General features: G+C 31.0%; 1 protein-coding gene across 2 annotated transcripts in view; it reads left to right on the top strand.

The window, feature by feature from the left end:
* LOC140441063 (general odorant-binding protein 83a-like) overlaps window positions 1–21,789 on the top strand; it is a 59,040-nt gene extending 37,251 nt beyond the window's left edge. Inside the window, exons 5-7 of one of the 2 annotated variants that reach the window (XM_072531493.1) lie at window positions 4,431–4,495; window positions 10,147–10,199; window positions 21,544–21,789. In XM_072531493.1, the coding sequence (XP_072387594.1) occupies window positions 4,431–4,495; window positions 10,147–10,164 (83 nt within the window). In that variant the 3' untranslated portion in view covers window positions 10,165–10,199; window positions 21,544–21,789. Of the gene's footprint in view, window positions 1–4,430; window positions 4,496–10,146; window positions 10,201–21,543 lie in introns of those variants that run through there. The other variant, XM_072531501.1, reaches the window with a different exon arrangement.
* The last annotated feature ends 629 nt before the right edge of the window (window positions 21,790–22,418 follow it).

Below are 22,418 nucleotides of genomic sequence, written 5' to 3'. Positions count from 1 at the left end.
AAGAAAAGACTCTCTTTCCTTGTTTAATTTGGCCTCTCAAGATGGCACTTCCTGTCTAACAATATTTTTGCCCCCATTACCTTTACATTCCCTCTTTTGTCTTTTTGCTCGATGGTGACGAGTCACGATGAAACAGTACGCAAGCGGTTTTTTCTGCAGTACACATTAACGAATATAGCGTTCGCATACCGTATGCATACCGTTTGGCTCGTATATATGTACCGACCTTAATACGTAAATAATAAGTGCCTACAGCATTACAAAATACTGATTAATGAATACTCGATTAGTTAATTTACCATTTTTTTGTGTTGGATATAAACTGTTTGTAAATAAATATGTTTTAGTAAAATATGTGTTGCGTAATGGTATAATTTAGCAAAAAATTGTCTTTATTTAGTATTTGAAGATCTGGTAATTATTTATAAAGCAATTTAAATGATCAATGTAGAACCAATAATTTTAAATTTGATAACACCATTATTGTATACTAGAAAAACCTTCTGTCAAAATCAAGTGTGCCTGATATCTTTCCTTTCATTATAAAATCCATAAAGTTATCCATATGTCTCTATATAGAGCGTTCCACGTTATGGACGATAGAAGCGCAGCGATGCCAGGATGAACACAAGCACGATTCAGGGTTGTATTCATTATTTGTGTTTTCGTTTCTACAGACATGAATTAAAATTAATGTTTTTTAACGTAATTGACCAAAAATGCCCATTCCAAAAAAGAGATGAAAAGTAGGGAAAATGATTTTAATTAAATAAATAGTATTTACAAAAGATAATTTTATTTTCTATTATTTTAATTATAGTAACGACAGTTTATTTATTTTTCGGTAAGAATACCATATGCCATTAATCATGGAAATCAGTAGAAAATATTTCTTAAATAAATCATGCATTTTGCCGGCTATTGAAAGATAAGCAATTCAACGGACCGCTTTGCATATATTTAATTACTAATTGCAACTTAAAATAACACGGTGTGCGTATGTCAGCGATTTTATGTCGTTCTCTGACTACATAATGATAATAAAGCTTTGCGGTTCTTTAGTAGTTATTGTGACTTTACAGTTAAATGTTAATTGAAAATAGAAATTCAAAAATTAAGCCAAGGGAATATCTTGAACATCCGTGCAGAACAAATTGTTTTAAATGTATTTAATTATCATCTAAATTTAAGAAGTGGTGAAAGTGTTAGAAGTTTAACCGATAAAGTAAGTGCTATGACGGGATTAAGTTTTAGTAGTATTTCTAAAATACGCATAGAAACTGCGAAAGGAGGACTAAGACCCATAGAAAATGTACCAAAAGTAGAGTGAACATCAGAAAGTTCACTTACGAGGCAGTAGTTCGTACGCAGCTACGTGCCATCGTGCATAGTTCTTCTTTAAAAATTTACCGCCGAGATTGAACAAAATTTTTGCACTGGTGAAAAAAGACATAATATTTAGCAAACATGCCACGCACAACAATGTGGAGAATACTCCATGAAATGAACTTTGTTTTTTGTAAATGAGAAGTAAAGTCAAGCATGATTGAACGGCCCGATATTCTAAAATGGAGGCATCAGTATTTGCGTGAGATAAAAAAATTTTGTTCTCAAGGATATACCGTCGTTTATTTGGACGAACGAAACGAGTGAATGTTGGACATAGTGTTTCCAAAGAATAGAAGGACCTCTCAGTGACTTCAACCAGGGATGCGTTTTTTAAGGGGTTGTCAACAAGCCTAAAACAGCCGACACAACGATGCCCCGATTTGTTATAGTGCATGCGAGTAGCGAATTAGGCTTTGTTGAAGGTGCTGCTTTTTGATTTTTAACTAAAAAAACCCAGCGGACTATCATGATGAGATGGATGGTCCTATATTTGAACAATGGTTTAAGGAAAAGCTGCTTCCTAATCTTCCAGACAAAACTGTTGTAGTGATGGACAACGCTTCATACCATTCGAAGAGAGAAGAAGTGATTCCGGCACAAGCCTTTAATAAAGATCAAATTAAGTCATGGTTGCTTGAGAAAGATATCTTTTTTGAAGAAGATTATTTAAAATCAGAGCTCATGGAAGTTGTAAACACATACAAAGCAAAATACATAAAAAGACATATTGCCTCACACAATACAGAGTTTAAGATCGCCGCTATAAAACAATTAATAAGAAATGCAAACTATTGTAAACTTTCTATTAAGGAAGAGAAAAAATTTTGGGTCATTGACGGGTTGATGGACGATATTGATCCTGTGGTAATAAATGTGACGGATGACAGTGACAGTAATGAATGTGATAACGATGATAGAGAAGATGAGAATGATGTTAATATGCAGTGAGTAAATTATGTGATAAGTCTGTTAATAACAGTCCGTGAAAATTAGGTAATAGTGAGAAAAATTTCATATAATATAACTCTGATATTGAACTTGCTTATATATATATATATTGATTTATAGTATCAGCAATCGGTTGATAAATTAATAAAATAGGTTGATAAATAAATCAAACCTGACCGATTGCTGATACTATAAATCAATATTTAAAACAGTACGGTCGAAAAATAATTTGAATATATATATATATATATATATATATATATATATATATATATATATATATATATATATATATATATATATATATATATATATATATATATAATTGACACTAAATAGAAAACAGAATGAAATAACCACATAAGCAGCATGGGGGAGACACGTGTGGTCAAAATAGCAAGAGATAAATCATTAATTGGTAGAAGTATCGGCCGACCGCGCAAAAAGATGGAGTGACAACATTCCATAGAGTTATCAATCCGCCAATGAACAAGCATGATTGCTTATAAAGACGAAGAAGAAGAAGAATAAGAAGATGAAAAAATATAACTTTGATACGCCGAAATTTATTGGGACACCATGTATATTTCAAAATAATTTTTAAATATAGCTTTTATCAACTTACAAAATAATAATGTAAAATTTTTAAAATTTTTTTACTCTTTCGCTGTAATCTTCCGTTCCGTTAGTGGTGATTCACCTTGTATACAAGGAAAAATTTTTATGTATGTAATTGTTGTTATTACTTACATCAAAATAAAATTAAAGCTGCACTTCTGTTTTTTAGTTACATCTTTTCTAAAGCGTTTAGAAATATGTAATGTTAAACAATAGTAAAATTTAAGTATTTTTATTAGTCCTATAATAATTACATACCTATATCCGTCAATTAAAGAAACAAGTATTTATAATGCGTTATTTTGTATTCAACTACATATCCTTTTATTAATGAAATTAATTAACTACAACTACACAGTGCTGAATACGGCTCTGATTAGAATGAATCATATTATGGACAATCTAATAGCAATACTTGCCTGAGAGTTTTGGCAACACTGATCTCCATAAGGATAATGTTATTTTCTTAATGTGGAACGCTCAGTTGACATTTTTTGGCCCCCTTAACGCCAAAATTATTTTTTTTTCAAATTTCAAATTTTACCTTATACATAAATATCAGTAATATTGTTCTTAAAATAAAAATATTTAGCTTCTATATCTAACTATCTAAGTTGTTTAATATCTTTGCATTTTTGAATTTTGACCCGTTTTATAAATAGATCATTAGGCGTTAGTGTTATCATAATTGCAAATATGAACGAATTAGTTAAAATTAGTTGTAGGAAATAATATTTGTATATTTATGCCTCTAACAAAAATAAGTTTATGTTTTATGATATTGTATAAAATCATTTTTATGCAATTTTACAGTACATTTTCCACAATACTTTAAAGGGTTTTGCTTTACAATTTTCTTCTAGACATCTTCTCTTTCCCTTCAAATTGTATGTCCGTAAATACGAGTACTTTAGATGTTGACGTGCTCAATATTCCTACTATACTTCTTGTATTAAGTGCTAGTTTTAGGTAGGCAAATGCTGCATATCAACGAAAATCTAATAAAATAACATTCGACTTATTGACTCGTTTTTAGAATGGATTTACTAATATATTCTAATACATTCGAATACTTACTAACTACTTACTAATATATTGGCCAATACTACTTCTTAGGTCTGATTTTAGTGGCATATTTTCCAACAAACCAGTAGTGTTGAACCAGCTTCATTCTGATGTTACCTGGTGTATACGGTGCATAGTTATTTTATGTTGAATACAAAGTATAATAAATATTAATAGAGTCATATCAGTACAAGGAATTATCTCAGTGTGTTATGAGTTGGATAACATTATATTTATTTCGGAGCGTACCCATGCGTTTAGGCTACTTGGACTGAGCCACTGTAAATAACCTCAGCTATTTGTTAGAAGAGTTTTAATAAATGCTGACTATACGTTCTGTTGTATACAACTTATGTATATCTCTGTTTTGTTTTGTTTTTTTATAATACCAATATATTATTTTATTTTAGAGGGTAAAAACGACTGTGAAAATGCTTGGTTGACCCACAAGTGTTACCAATCAGAAGCACCAGACGTAAGTAACATAAATCCTTAGTTTGTTCGATAACTAAACTCCTGGATAAAATAATGCACCACTTTGATTATTCTAAATATTTACAATATGAACACAAAATAAAACTAACTTACATTGAAATAATAATAAAAACCTACAAATATAGTCCAACATGACTTTATCATGACCTTAATTTGCCTTTTTGTTTCTTTAAAAATTTGCTTTTGCCGGAAATGCGTAAATATGCTAGCATAACTCCAAATTGCAAAAAGAAAAAAATCAGTAAAGTATCACAATAAAATGCATTTGGGTCAACACTAATACCGTGTTCATAGGCACTCCTCTAGTTCGTATGACTGCATTTATGCGTCGAGGCATGCTTTATATCAAATGTTCAACAAACGCTTGCGGAATATTCTCACATTCTTCAATAACGGCCTCAATGAGTTGGTTGTGATGTCCGGACTGTTAGGTGGCCACTCTAATAATGGAATATCAACATCATTTAGGGAGAGAATAACCTGTCAAGTCACATGAGGACGAGCGTTGTCTTGCATGAATAAAAAATTAGGTCCAAGAAACGGAGCAAAAGGCATTACATGTTCGACAATGATGTTGTCTAAGTAATAATGAGCATTCATAGATCTCGTACGTATGGGGACCAACTCCGTACGAGCTTCAAAACAAATTCCCGTCCAAAACGACGATATCGACGATTGTAATTTGATTAGTGCAACGTTTTCGCCCTTGCCCTGGTGTTCGATGGTACGAACCTATTTCATTATATCGCCTCATCTTGTGACTGATGGCGGAATGATGTCTTCCTAACAAACTTGCAACGTATCGCATTGAATATCCTTTATCTAGGAGAGTCGATGCTCGCACTGCCTCCTCTGTTGACAAATTTCTTTGGCAGTTCATTTTTTTATTTGATTTATATGTAAATGAACTTCCAAACATGCATGTGATCAAAAATATTACAATAAAAAGCTTGTTTCTCACAAGCACTTTGCTTTAATCGGCTCTTTTTATGAAAAGTTTAACTCACTTGTAGTCTAAAACGAAGTTTAATACAAATTATTGTTAAAACCACGTTAAAACAAGACTATTATTAGCTTACATAATAACTGTCACTGTCAAACAAGGTCCATAGGCAACTTGTCGTACAGTAAATTATCAATAAATAAAGATTATTGAGAAAAATATGAGTGGTGCGTTAATTTTGTCCAGTTAATTTTTGTTCGATTTTTTGTAAATCAAAACAATATAAACAATAATTGCATATTGAACGTATTAAAAATTGCTTGCCTATTTTGGACACCCTGGTGTCCTAATTTCGGGTAGTAATTTAAGTTGAAACAGAAAATGCAAACAGTAGGCACATAAACTTTATTTATTTATATTATGAAGAACAATTAAATCAACATATTTATTTTTCCAAACAAAAATCGCATATATACGTCTTCTTTTAGAATTATTGGGACAATCCTCATGCGCCCATGGTTGACAAGACTGGCACTTCATTCACCCTTCTCCCTTGGGCTAAAGCCTAAATCTAAAGCTAAAGCTAAAGAAACGTGTTACGTTTTCTTCCGTAAATCCCTATATTCTTGCTTTGGAGAGGCTCTGAGGCTTGCGTAGACTTAATTTAAATGACGTTATAGGAATCCCTTGAGCCATTTTGTACCCGCTGTCGCATTTTCGTTTGAAAGTGGATGAGAAATATCATTGTGCAATGCAAGTTGATAAGCCAACCGTCTGATGTCCGATTTTGTCAAACTAAAATACCGCTTATCCATCTCCAAACAATACTAATCCGAATGTTTTTCTAAGCTTAATGGAAACACAGGTCTCCATCCATTTGAAGCTGGTGAACAGTCTTTTTTACATAGTTCTCTAATGTTTATTTCGGACACTAAAACAAACACCTTCAATATGACAAACAAACTTAATATGAAAATATCAGTAGAAAGAACTAAATGTATAGTGATCAGTAAAGAGCCGCGTAGATGCAAACTAGAAATAGACGGCAAAATTGTACAACAAGTAATGAAATTCAATTACCTTGGAGTAAAGATCACTAGTGACAGGGATATAAGAACAGAGACCACAAAGCAAGCATCAAAAGCGGCAAGAGTAAGTGGTTGCCTTCGAGAAACCATATGGAGAAACAAATATCTGACCACGGAAAGCAAAATGAAAGTATACAAGACAACAGTAAGACCAATCCTAACATATGCAGCGGAGACGAGGACCGATACAAGAAAGACGAAACAACAAATCAACAATATCGAAATGAAAGTATTAAGATCAATAGCGGGCATATCATTAAGAGACAGACAAACCAACAGAAGTATACGCGAACAATGCAAAATTTAAAATATTAACAGGTGGATAAAAACAAGACAAAAAAACTGGAACGAACATGTAAACCGAATGGGACCAGATAGATTAGCGAACATCTGTAAAAACAACAAGCCGTATAGCAGAAGATCCGTTGGAAGGCCGCCAAAAAGTTGGAAATATAATGTACAGTCAACAACGACTGAAACAAAATAAGAGGCAGACAAACAGGAGTAATCCTAGTCGCTCGAAGAAGAAGAAGAAAAAAACATGCAGGATGCTTTTAAATTCCCCATGTCATTTACTGCCTCTGCATCCTCTAGCATAGTTTGCAGCTGACCAACATAAATGCTTTCTTCATTACATCTTTTATAATATTACTAATTAAACTCTTAATCTGTTCAATAATGTTACCTAAAGTAAAAATTAAATTCAATTAATATCGAACTGTTGGAAGTGTGATCTTATGATCTTGTTAGTTCTGGGCAAATACTTATTATTTACAAAGTTTTTTATATACTTTCTTAAATTACATGTACAAAAAACCACATGGTCTTTTGCTGTGCTATGTTTAAATCAAATTGTAAACTGTATCTAGTTTCAATTTATTGTTTACACAACTAATTATTGATATCCATTATCTTAAGCTTCTTTACATTTTATGCCATTGACTGCTACATATCTTGTTGAGGTAACTCATTTATATTGACTTGTCTATGGATGTTTGGTTTTTCATATTGTGCTTTTTAGATGAACTGATGATGCTTTCTGATTAAAGAGCGAAACCTCTTCAATAAATAAATGAAGTAGATAATTCCTTTGTCTTTTTTCTCCAACTTTTGACCGAAAAAAAACCCACCACTCTTCGAGAGATCTTTATTTATATTGGATTAACGGTCATACTAGTTGTTTCGATATATATATATATATATATATATATATATATATATATATATATGTATATATATATATATATATATATATATATATATATATATATATATATATATATATATATATATATAGATAATTATTAAAAATTAAATTTGTACAAGGAAAAATTCTATTTTTTGAAATATATCGTTTAATTTAATAACTTTAAATTTATATATTGTTTTGTATATTAACGTATTTTGTTTACCAGTTTTAAAGTTTTTAAAATCCATAAAGAGAGCGAAATTTTTTATATGAACAAAACGCAATAATTTTTAAATTTACCAAAGTATGATGAGACAAATCGAAATAACTGTTCAAAAGTTATGACTTGCTCTTTATAATATTAAAGTATTAGCTCCTTTTATAAGCCAGTAAATACGGCAATATCCTGTAATTTTCCGTGTCACTATCGAATTGCATAAAAATTTGGATTTACTGTTCTACTTACTCTCCACTTTACTTCTGGACTTGTATAGTTGGTTGCTTTTATTTTTTAGCGGTGAAAACTACGGCTATAAAAAAATATTCTATATAAAATTCTATATAATAATATTCTATATAAAAATATAATTCTAAATTAAAGCAAGTAACTGATTCAAATCATCTTTTAATGAAGTGAATTAATGTCAATTAATATTAAACAACATAATTTACCCCTTAAGAAGAAATACGGATACTTGTAGTATTTTTTTTTCATTAAAACTATAAATACATAAATTTTTTAAATCAAATGTTATGAATTTATTTTATATCAACTTAAAAAATAACCCTTATTAGTTTGTAAGGATAGGTTAAAGTATGCCTGTGCCATAATAGCATATTATAATGTATGTTGCAATGATTCAGTTACATTCTCCTAAAATATTTAATTGGTTTTTACTCATAACTCGGTTAGCTTTTACGTTATGAAGTACTTAAAAAACCATTTTTTAGGTTTTTTAAGGGCTATAAGATCATTTAAATTAATTTTTAACCCTTATTTTTAAAGGGGTTGTAGTTGAAAGGACTTGAATGAGTCATTAATTACGAGCGTATGTAAACGTACGTTTACAGAAAAACAGAAAACCACCAAATGTTTAGAAAAGCAAAAACTATATTTTTTTTACTTTTCAAAGATGTTTCGTATCACTAATACTTTTGGTATTTTGAAAAAAATGTATTTTTTAAAAATTTCTAAATTTTTTTTTCTACTTTAAAACCAAATTTGTTTAAAAATAAGCTCTTTGAACTGGTCAAACTTACAGATCATATAAACAATACATAAATGAACTAAATTGTAAAGCGTAATAATTAATTTTATTTGGGATGCTAATTAGGGGGTGATTTTTACGATAATTCTACCAAAAAACAATGGTCCGACTTTATTTTTTATTTGTAAAAAACCGTAAAAACGCGATTTAAGTTTTAAAAAAATAACATTTTCACTCGCAGATATCTCAAAAAGTATTGATTTAGTGAAAAAACTCTATAAAATAGAAGTTGAGTATTACTCAATTTATCCATTTCCTGTTTTATTTTGATCATATGTTTTTTCACACCCGAGAAGTGTGGCTCTCACCCGCCAAGTAAAAGCAATCCTGGGCTAAAGTTTAAAAGTAATGTAGAGGATAAGAGGAACCTAAATCTAAATTTTCAAGCAAATTCGTCGTGACGTGGAAAATTACACTTAAAAACGATCATGTACTGGAGTATTAATGTGCATTTAACTTTCCGCATATGGGGCTTCCATACGAAGTAGGAAAATGTACAGTTGCTCATGAGACTGTCTATATATGGGTATATGTAAACATCACCAATTTATATATGCTCTTGTAGATAGTTCAAAGTCATCCATCAAAACCAGGGATTTTAAAATATACCCCGTGACAGGTACTAAAGTTTGAGAAATTTTAAGAGTAATCCAAGTCTAGATGTATCAAATGCAAATGCAATGCATTGGCTAGTATAAGGGAATTCCACTAAATTCTATTGATAGCTACCTAAGACTAAGTGAAAAAAAATATTTCTCTCTAATAGGCCACTCAATGGGGACACCCGATATAAATAAATATATCAGTTAAATTTTAAAGCAATTTGCTTAAAATTATTTCTCAATTGAATAGATTACCAAATAAACAAAAAGTGTAACAGATCAATCTTTCGCTTTAAGTCAAAATGCTGGCGATGAGTTTATCTATCTGTGGTGATAAATTTACCTATCTCCAAAGGGTGCTGGTGATCAGTTTGCTATATATCGAAGGGCATAATAATTTTTCGAGCCTATGAAGTGATGAGTTCGTATACGTCCCTATATAAATAAGATAAATATTATGTATACTGTATTCAACAATAGAGTATAAATTAATAAACACAGTTTTCAACAAAAACTAATTGTCATTTATATTTTTTTTCAGGATTACTTTCTCATTTAAACCTGTTGATATCTTCATAAATATTAATTAGATAGGTATGTAATAGTATTATTTTATTTTGATGATTATGATTATATCTGATTTTCTTTATAGTAAAAATAAAATAAGTTTCAATAGTATCGTATGGTAGACTGTGTCACATGCTTTAATTATATGAAAAAAGAATGCACTATATTTTTTACCAGATAACATTGCTTTCCAATTTTCAGGCTCAAAACTAATATCTAATTCTTAGAGATACGGATATAAAATTAGCTCCGTTTTGTGGCAAGCTATTTTACTATTTCCATAAATTAAAATATTTTATAGAAACGGCCTCACTGGATTTGACGATGGAAATTTGCTCCCACGATAAAAAATTTCGCAGCTCCGAAAACTGATTAAGTCTGACTTCTTCCATTCATCTACTTATTTTATCCTGAATTAGTTTGTCAACTGACTGTCATTTTTCTATTTTTGCTTAGTAACCTGCTAATCTTCTCTACTCCTGTGGGCTCTTTTAGTTTGGAAAGTTGGTAATCTTCACGATCAATTTCATTTTGAGTATGCAGCTCCAAATAACTCATGGTAACTACATTTATGCTACTCTCTATAATTATTGGAACAAATATATAACTGTTTTGGATGGGTTGGAGTCAATAAAAGGGCTATTGGTTAACTATTTTTTATCTCGAGCTTTCAATTGTGTTTACAATTATTATCAAGAGCTGCTAAAAAAGACAAAATATCTTACAAAGTTGAACTAGAAAGAAAAAACAATTTTTGTTAACTCACCAAATAAAATTAGTTTAGCAGCAATTTTTATTTACTAAATAAATACTATATATATTATATATATATATATATATTATATATATATATATATGTATATATAATATATATATATATATATATATATATATATATATATATATATATATATATATATATATATATATATATATATATATATATATATTATATGTAAAATATTGATACAATTGATAAATTTTTCCATAACCTCATTATCTTCCGAAACCACACCTTTGGGTCACCGTATACATACGCAACATTTCCATCATTGTTTTCGTAAAAAGTTTTTTGTCTTAATCTCGCCGAGTCACAGTTCAGGTGCGTAATTTGATATTTCTAAATCGTGCGCGATGGCGAAACCATCAGAATTTATGAAATTTTCTTTTGACCTTATTTTTATTAGATATTGTTAAAATCTATTGATTGAACGGTAGAAGGTGGTACAAATTCGATAATTTGTTTTGTCGTTAAATAAGATTTGTTTGTAATACTTTCAAGGTTTACTATCCAAAATATTAAATTTTTAATTCTCATTTAGATATAAGTTCGTGTGTATAATTTACTATTGCATGAATTCAATTAAGAACTGACCAATTGGTGTATAACCAGGGCCATTAAACCAAAGGAACACACATCAATGGAATCAATAATATTAATGATCAATGGTAATGAAATATTTTTTATTATAAAATCTGAGAAAACGGTTCAATATTTTACCGTCGTTCTGAACAATAATTTTGTGCTAGTTCCACACTATTGTCGTAATTTCTTAAGCCAAGTTCTGCAGTAACGTGGACCCAGTTACTATCAATCTTACCTGACTGTCAGCGGAACATAGTGGGGTAAAACGGAGCGCTAATTGCAAGTTTTAAAAATTATACATAAACATAGAATACTAACGTTTCTTTAACAAAAGTAAACTCTAATTACACTTAAATTTTACGTACTGAGTCATTTAGGTTTACTATTTTCTGTTGATTTAAAATATACTGAAAACAAAATAGTTTAGTTGGCAAAACATAAAAGGGCTTTAAATAATAGAAAAACAGATTCTACATACGCACCTCACCTTCTAGATCTTATTTTCTTACCTTCTTTTAATGACGAATTTCAAATTCTTTACATCCAAAATAAAGCCCTTAAGCTATCTTCATTAGAATCTATGAAAATTAACAAATTAAAAAATACAGACATAATTTTGAATGACTAACTTAAGACAAACAGTTCTTCCCTCCTCAACCTATTCAGTAATAGATTATATAGTGTAAACACATACCAAAAATATATCACTTGAGAAAGGCCTTCTGCCGAAACAGCTGTAGTGTTAAGATATTGTAATAAAGTTTGTGGAAATTTTTAAAACAAAGTTTTTAGTGTTTTATTGTTATATAATTCGTAAAGTATTTATCACAAATTTAAACTTTTCTATGGGTAAGACAATGTCATATTATATCTGAAATTAATTTTTTTCATTTGTACGTAGCAAAGCTTTGTCAAGAATCTCATTAGTGAAAAAGAAATTACCATATCTATAGGCTTTATGTCATCTTTGGTATAAACTGGTATAAACAATATTCTAGATGTAACTTTATTATTTATAGGCAAAGTACTTCATTTTTAACCATTTGACCTACCAAAGAAAGTTTATCCAATATTACCACAGGCGCTTGTGGTTCAATAGAGTTGTCAGTAAATGTTAATTGAAATGAGCACGTATTCCTTACTTTTTTGTCAGTTTTTGCTAAAGTAGTTGTTCAGATGTTAGCTAGTTCTTCGTTTTGTGAAAGATTGTAGTGTCTATCTTCAATGTTATATTAGCTGTCAAATGCTTATGTAACTCCTCTAGGTCATCTACTTTATTCACAATAGCATGCAATTATTTTTCAGTAAAAAACACTTTAGAGCAACATTTAATTGTCCCGACATCTTATTTATACGTTAATAACAAAAAACAAATCAAAATTACTTTTGATGTGTTTTTATTACAAAATTTTTTGACATTACAGAACTTTTTACGCGGATACTAAGCACACATAGTATTACGTACAAAGTGTTATACCGTCAAAGCCTAACCCAAACTAAAATCAAAGCAGGTATGCTGTAACTTACAGACCAAGAAGTGAAGATAACATAGCAGACGGAGCTAAGGATTGCCATGTTCAGTATTTTTTCAGTCACCATCAGATTAAAAAAAAATTAAGTACGTTAGTATTCTAGAGTTAGAAGCTCTTATACAAAATATATGCAAATAGGGTCATAATATCCTTCATAAGAATATCCTTCATAAGGATATTATGAACATCTTTTTCGAGATATTCCAACGTCTTTCTTGTCCTTTGGATTGAAATTAAGCATTTATTTAGATAATCTTTTATTTTTCTTCGTGTAAATGTTATATCTATTTATCCTGATAATAAGTTAGATTGTATTTTATTGTCTATAGTCTATATCATTATCGTATTAACTTAGGGTAAACCACCCAGTTATTGGCACTTTAAGGAAAAGAGTTGTTTAAACCTTAGATTTGCTAATATAGGTAACGTCATAGGGGGATACTTTGAATTTTACTTTGGATTTTTCAGTATAAGGGATAAAGTTATATAAATATTAATTGTTAGAGGCAAAGCATTTTGTACCCGAAACGAACAGGCTTTCCTTCTATAAACATTTTTGCCAAATGGTGGCCAAAGTATAGGTCCATTTGTTTATTTATTGATAGATATTGAGTGAAAATGCCATATTTAAAAAAATTTTGTTCAACAGGTGGATCATTGGACGAACTTTTGAAAATTTGTCTTGTTTATCTATCTGATCGTTATCTGCAAGATGTATGTTCCGCTTTATTTCAAAAAATCCATTTCGAGACATGGCATTCTTTACAAACTGAACTCGCTTATCCTCACAGGAAGACCAGGAAAGTTTTACACGTGGAAGAGTGTGATATCCGCTCAAAATCAACAATCTCAAAAATAGTTCTTAATCATTTCGATCCAAGTCAAAGATGGGATGGTTGTGATGTCTCGAATATTTTTTTGAATTTGAAATAATAAATTGCATAACATCTTTCTTGAACATTTCCATTAGTCCAGTAACGAAATTTCATGAAACTTATCAGCTATATTTTTTGCGCTTTTCTTCATTCGAATTAGCATCATTTCCATACTAAACGGATTTTCTGCACCACGTTACGTCTTCAACTCGACTGATTTACACTGGTCTCTTCTGCAAGCAAGCAAGCATTTTAATTAAACCCAGCCTATGAGAAATGTTCACCCCTAAGAATTACGTTCGGGTCTAACAATTCATTGGAGCGAGGTGTGTTAACTCGAGTAAAAAGAGGAGTCACCCCACCGCGCTCCAATCAGCCAACCTATCAGCCAAATGCTTTTCATGTGGAGGTCCTGGGTAATAGAACCCCAACATGGTTTTCTAACTGAATGCAAAACAGGACAGCTATATTCCTGTTATCGCATTGTCGCTATATTCCTGTTATCTTAATGGGGCTTATCCGCGAATTAAAATTGCTTACTTGGGCCTCAAGTTTCCGCTCTGAGCCAGTCCCAGTTCGGCGACTTGGTGCTCAAGGGATTGGGCCCTACGTGCCCGGGTTTTGGGGATTTTGTTAATTTTTTTTGTTGGCGTGTGCCGGTTTTTGTTAGCATTTTTAATATTTTTGGTGGCCGAGGCCGGTTTTTTGTATGTTTTTTGGTTTTTTTTGTAGATAGCCCTGAAACAAAAATCAAAATTAGTGTAAAATCTATACTACGACACTAAAAAATATATAAAATATAAAACAATACAGTAATATAGAGTTTATCCTCTTTAAGACAACCGGCCCACTTTCTATTTGACGATAATCCATGGGTGTTTTTGAGCTACGAACTGTCTTCGTTGTGCAGTGTTGTTGTTTTTTGAAGTATTTTCTATCTGGTGGTTGGTCTCTTCTAACTCGCCAACTTCATATATATTTATTAAAAAAATTTATTAAAAATCCTTTGTAAAAGGTATATATTTTTAAAAACCCAAACGGGCTGTTATAGACAAAACGTTTTCGGAATCCATTATTCCATCATCAGTGTCCTATAAAATATATAACCACTTAATTAAAGAGAACGTGAAGTTAAAATTTTGACTAAGGTTAATGTAAAGTGTGGTTAATACTTACTAGGTGTACATGAATGTAGCCACTAAATACATGGGTAAAAACCCGTTAACAAAAATTTAGTTACATTTGTTTTACATTATATTATATAAATTGCTAGGATGCTAAAGTTACCGTTGGATTAGGTAACATGGCGACATATGACTCCACGTTGAAGTTGCAAGTCCTGAGACGGTGTGTCTACGAGGACTTAATGGAAGCAACTGATTGAAATGACAATGTTGACAAGTTAGGACGGAACAAGTAACAGAGTAGTCAACATAACTGTATGTGTCTACTTAAGACAAAAGCCAACGTTAATTAAATTGTTAAAGTAATAGATTTTTTGATATTAAATAATATAACAGTATCAACCATCAATGTTGTTGTTTTTTTAAAAATTGATTTTTATGTGTATGAGATGAAATGTGGAGAGTAGATAATGTGGTTATAGTTAGGCAACCAACTATGCATGTGTGTGGTAGTGTAATGAAAAAGAGATTTTTATATTTAGGCCCTTTATGTTTATTCAACATTTGGTACTTGGAAAATAGAAAATAGACACATGTAGAAGGTTGAGTTATAGAAATTTTGTTTGATATTGGTGGAAAATGAATGAATATATTTAAAATATGAAAGTGTTCTTACATGAATGAGATAAAACTTTTGTAGTATAATGGTCATGTGAAATTTAACTTATAACTCGATTATAGAAGGCCCTGTATGTCAAAAAAAAAACATTTGGTACCTGGTAAATGTAAAAATAATTAAGTTGTAAGTACATGAAATTAAATATCTGATAGGGTGTTAACAGACTAAGTGGTATGGAAGTTTTATTTTCTTATCTATTATGTGAAATGAATAGAAATTGATGGTTGGGACATGGTTTTTTTTTAATAAGTTAATAGAATAGTACTCAACTTATAACTTAAGAAAGGTCCTATCTGTCATAAGCAACACTAGGTACATGGGAACTATAAAAGGATAAGTTACAAGTTGTATGATTTGCAGGTGTATAATTGTCCAAAATGTGAAAATGGAATGGTTGTGGGTTGGCTCTGTTAGAATTAAGTAAAGCAAAAATTATGGGGTCAGCTTTAATGGTAATTAAGTTATGTGATTTGTTTTTAATTCTTAATGGATATGAAGGTCTTAAGGTGTTCATTAAACTATTGTCTAAAATAAACAGAATTTGATGGCTGGAGCATGGTTTAGAAGTATGTTGTAAGTATACTACTCAACTTATAACTTAAGAAAGGCCCTATCTGTCATAAAGCAACACTAGGTACATGAGAAATATAGAGAGATAAGTTATAAGTTGGTGATTTTATAGGTGTATATAAACCTCGATTATGAAAATGAAATGGTTCTAGGGTGGCTCTGATGAAATTGAGTGAAAAATAAGAAATTTATAGTGTTTTTGAAAAAATGTAGGATACGGAAAGAATACAGAAGGCTGAGATCCCCAGAGAGCTGCAAACAAACCCTAGGAGGGTTGTGTGGAAGAGTGAAATGAGGACTGAGAGGTTAGTTTGAAAGAGATGAAGAATAGTATAAGGTTTGGAGGTGCCGACAAGAAGTATGGACAACTAAGGTATAGTGGGTCGGACTAGAAGTTTGGATTTACTAGAGAGAGATAAGGACTGATTGGGAGTGTGATGTGTAAACAGAAAAGTTTTTTGGAGTGGATTAAAGAAGATGAGTATTTGGCGGACAAATAGTGATAAATGTAGATTTTTGTTGTAAAAGTGAGTAGGGGATGAAGATTATGAAAATAGTTGGCGATGGAGAGGGAGGAAGTCTCGATTGAAGGATACATGACGATTGACGCAATTTGGGCTTTTTTGTTTTTCTTTGAGAATTTCAAGGTCTTCGTATAAGTCTAATTTAAGGAAATTTTTTTGGGGGATGTTGTGAATAAGTGAAACGTCTTCTGGGATATTAAGGGTGTGTTTGTGTTCTTTAAGATGTTGAGAGAAAGTGGAAGTATTTTCTCTTTTAGTGTGTTCTAGAGAACGTGAGGATAGTGATCTGCATGTTCTACCTATGTAAGAGGCGTTGCAATCTGAACATTTTAATCTATACACTCCACTCTGATCCATATAATTGATGGGATCTTTGGAATTAGATATGTGTTGACCCAAATTGTTGGGTACTTTAAATGACACATGGATGTTTTCAACCGACCGTTGGATGAGATTTCGGATATCTCCAGAAAGACTTTCATGATAGTATGGAAGTGAAACGTAATTGGGCTTGGTGGTGAGGTCTCTGGGGAACGCATTCTCCTGCAGGGTCTTAAGGCGTTTTTTACGGATGAGTTTGTTGATGATGTTGGGATCATATCCATTGTTGACTGCTATTTGTCTAAGTATGTTGAATTCTTTTTTGTAGTTTGCGTCTGAAAGTGGAATGGTTTCTAAGCGGTGGATATAACTGTGAAAAGCTGCATGTTTATGTGACATGGGGTGGTTGGATGAAAATGGAATTGTGTGATCAGTCTGTGTGGGTTTCCTATAGATACTGAAATCGAAGTGGTCAGTTAATCTGGTAATGGTAAGATCTAGAAAATTGATTGACATGGATGATTCTAGTTCCATAGTGAACTTGATATTGGGGTGAATTTGGTTAATTTTGGAAAGTAAATGTTCAGCTGAATTGGAATTACCTGAAATGAAGACTAAACAGTCATCAACATAACGGAACCAATGGAGTATTTCAGGGTTTTTCATGATCTGTGTGGATTCTAAATGATCCATAAATACATCAGCCAAAAAAGGAGAGAGACAGCTACCCATGGCTAAGCCATCAGGTTGTCTATAGTATTTGTTGTTAAAAACAAAGAAATCTTGTTCTAAACAAAGTTGTAGAAGTTGGATAATGGATTTGGTAGTAAATGAAGTAATGGAGTTGGCTCTGAGAAGAGAATTAACCAGATTAATTGTTTCTTGTTTAGGGACAGACGTGAATAGATTGCTGACATCAAATGAAAGCATAGTAATGTTGGGGTGAAGATTGATGTGTTGTAAATTATTGACTAGATGACTAGTATTTTTGACTGAAAATCGAGGGAACGATTTTCAGTCAAAAATTAATTATATATATGAAATCCACAAGGAACGTAGATTCCTTGTGGATTTCATATATATTTGTTCTTTCAAATGTTCCAGGCAAATCTTTCGGCAAACCATGTACATTACCGATATCATCCTCATTTATATCTTCTCCATCTGTTAGGTTATTAATTTCTGGAGGTATAATTAATTTTCTAAAAATAAATACATTTTACGTTTAGAATATTATTATTTTATATCCTCAGCTATGAAAATATCTTGTGCCCAATAAAACAATAATATTTCAAAATATATTTTTTGCGTGAAAATTTTTTCTGAATTGTTAAATCTCTCTTAACACAATACTATTCGCAATTTATAAAAAAAATTATCAGTAAGAATGTGAAAAAAAAATTGCATACAATACGTTGCGTAGATGCAACTATGGGCATAAATGGGTTAAATTAAGGTTAATTGTACAATACACGTCTGCCATTGAAAGAGAAAATTGTCTAGTTCAGTACTCACTACGCGGCCCGCGGGCCGCATGCGGCCCTCGGAGCGATTTTTCGCGGCCCTAAGACTGCTAGTCAGTAAAACAAAATTTGTGAGTTGTAATATAATTATGTTTCTATTTATGTTTTTAATGAGATTACAGTAGTGTAGAGCGGCGCCATGCATTGTACCGCATTTCGCATTAGTCATCTTTACCCCCACCACAGTGGCACTGGCTGACCAGTAAAGATGTTTCAAAACCTTGTGGATCTCGTAAATACGCATGCCCGAAAAATTAAATGGACCCTAAAAACATTAACCATTTACCGTGAATTTTTTTAACGAGCATAGCAGTGATTTGAAATACGGTTTTTCTGTGTGTACTGATGGTTGCCCATCAATGTTGGGGCGAAATATGGGGTTTGTTCATCTGTTGAAAAAACACTTGGGAAATGATAATTTATTGAGTTTCCATTGTATCATTCATCAAGAAATCTTAGCTGCTAAATTTGGTGAAAATTTCAGCTGTGTTATAAAAACATTTGGAAAGATTGTGAATATCATAAGATCAAATGAACTAAACCACAGAGAATTTCAAGAATTTTTGAAAGAACTTATGTCGCAATATAGGGACATTCTTTATCACATAGAAGTGAGATGGCTAAGTAAGGGTAAAGTTTTGGAACGTTTCTTCAGCATTCGACATGAGATTAATCTGTTTTTGGCTACAAAGAATAAAGAGTTTGCTGATATTCATAATTTTGGTTGGTGGTTTAAAGTAGCGTTTCTCACTGATACAATGAGGATTATAAATGAAACATTGGCCAAATTGCAAGGAGACTACAATAACATTGTAACGAAAATGATGAATATTGTGTTTTCACTGGAACAGAAGCTGAATATGTATATTGAAGAATTGTCAAATGAAGATTATTCCAGCTTTCCTTCCGTTAAAGCACTGTTTGAGCACGATACAGATGAAGGTCAAGAGATTTCTGACCTACTGAAGCTGTTAGCAGACCTAAAGGATGAAATGTCTGTGAGGTTTAGTGACTTCAGGAAGTTCCAAGAACCATTTCGCTTGGTGGAAAATCCATGGGCAATAACAACAGCAAATGTAGCTCATCTTTCTATTTTTGGATTCGAAGCTAGGGATTTGAAAAATGAGTTAATTGATCTTCAGAATGATACAGATCTCAAAAGTATTTTTGAAGAAAAAAGAAGGAAAAAGCTTACTATAAGTTTTGGGAAGCAGTTGAAAATGACAAATTTCCTAACTTAATTGACTGTGCTCAGAAAATTTTGTGTATTTTTGCATCTAGATATGTCTGTGAATCTACATTTAGTAAGCTGAAGTTTATAAAAACAAGTTAGTACAGATCTAGGCTAACTAGTGAGAATGTTGAAAACATTTTGAGAAAGAATTAATAAACTCAGGACTTGACATTCCTGAAGTCAAGTAAAAGACATTTTCCTACTTTTTACTTGCAAAACAGTCTATATAATTTATAATTATATTGTTTTTACGTAACTTATAATAAACTTATATTATAATCATATAGTTTTAAAGTTATTTCATACAACCACTTGTACTTGCGGCCCTGAGGAAAATTTCATTCAAACTATTAGTCTCTCAAAGAAATCCTAGTGAGGATCCCTGGTCTAGTTAATGAATTAAAAGTAAGATCAAATCTTGCACTAGAGTAATTACGTCATATAATAAACTAAATTATTGTGTAAAGATATTAAATTAAATTACAATAATAAATAATTTGTTTTATTTCAAATTTTTATAAAAGGTATAAATAAAACACCCAAACGGGCTAAATCACAAATACAGAACGTTTTCGGAATGTAAATTCCATCATCAGCGTAACAAAGTGCACATGATATGAGCCACTAAAATATATGGGTGAAAACCCTTTAAATGTTATAAATTTACAAATATGTTACATTATATGTTATTTAAAATTAAGATGTTTAAGTTATCGTTGGAATTGGTAACATGGCAACGTATGGCTCTACATCGGTTAATTGGTCCTGAGACAAAGTGTCTTCGAGGACCTGTTGCTAACAACGGTAACTTAAACATCTTAATTTGACATAACATATAATGTAACATATTTGTAAATTTAGAACATTTAAAGGATTTTCACTCATATATTTTAGTGGCTCATAGCACGTGTACTTTTTTACACTGATGATGGAATTTTCCTTTTATAAAAATATAAAATAAAATTTTTTGTAATACATGGTATACAGCCAGCTACAGGAACTTAGTTTCCTTATGGATTTTGAAATAATTTGTGGTGTTTGTGAATAATGTAATATTGGTGGTGTAAGAGTTATATAGAATTGACCAAAAATTGGACAAATATTCACTTAGTAAAACTATTTTCGTCTGTATTAAAGGTTTTACCACTTGCTAGTAATTTTCACTTCCTGGTTTGATCAGTTGGTTGTTACCATTTGTTAGAGCAAGTCGATTTTCGAGCGGAGATCTGTATGTTCCCTTAAAAATGTAATTTATTAACATCGACCTAGTTAACAATTATAAAAATTTATTGCTTTAAATATGTTATTTAAGGGTCATCCGACCTCGTTATGTGGTTAGTTTTAACTACTATTTAGACGTGAATATTTACATGTTTAACTTAACCCTCAACATTTTACCTGTTCGCTTTAATTTTTAACGTGGTAATACTTATTTCTAGGTTCTTTACTAATAATGGTCCGATAGGATTGAATACTTTGTGAAACTTTATAAATCCATTTTGTTTTTTTTTGTAACAGTATAATTTTATACCATATTACATAAGAGGTTTTTCCACTGAGATTTTCCATTTTAAATTTTAACACCTTAGTAGTTCTATTTTTAATAAAAAATTTATTTTTTAGGAAAGAATAGCAATGAACTATTTATCTTTATCGTAGAAATAAAAATAAAAATATTTATATATCTAAAGATTGGATAACCATAGATGTATGTTAAGCATTATTACCAACCCTATACCTAATCGAGGAGCTAATAGTTTTATAATACACTGTGACCATCTATGTATTTGTTATTGTTTTTAAAGTATCAGTAGGTAGCCTGTATTATATTTGTTATTATTTAATCTAAAAAATATATATTAATACTTAATTTCCCTTGTTGTGTTTTTATTATTATTACATATATAATGTATATAGTTATATTACATATATAATGTATGCAACCGCTACAAGATTTGCTATATTTGCTTATAACGCTAGATATTGCTTATATTGCACTGTTAGACGGAGATGGTAATACAGCAGGACCTATTCATTTTAGACACATATTAGACCTTAAATAATGCACAGAGGAAATATCTGAATAAGATCTAAGATTTGAAACTGTTTTATATAGGATAGGAAACAAAACAACCAACACACTAAGATCTAATATCTCCAAAAGCAAACTAAACAACACACAGGAGAGATCAAAGAACTGCATCTATAAAAAAACCTTGGAAACGCAACATTGTTTACGTAGGAGAAACCTCAAGCCCTCTAAGTGTTAGGGTATCACAAATCATACACTAAAAATAGATATTTTGACATATGCCCCAGATATGCATATATGCCTGGGACAATGAGCATACAGTACAATGAAAATATTTATTATTAGTCATGCAAGCAACAAATAACAAAAAGCAAAAAATCAATGAAGTAACACTTATCTTACTTAAGAAAAATGTGTAGCAAATCCATCCACAGAATTAAGCCTGCTCTGGTTACTAATACTGAAA

The sequence above is a fragment of the Diabrotica undecimpunctata genome, chromosome 1 (genome assembly GCF_040954645.1).
Source record: "Diabrotica undecimpunctata isolate CICGRU chromosome 1, icDiaUnde3, whole genome shotgun sequence".
In the NCBI taxonomy this organism is placed as follows: Eukaryota; Metazoa; Arthropoda; class Insecta; order Coleoptera; family Chrysomelidae; genus Diabrotica; species Diabrotica undecimpunctata.
Note: the sequence above shows the minus strand (reverse complement) of the source record. Positions and strands in the feature narration are given on the sequence as shown.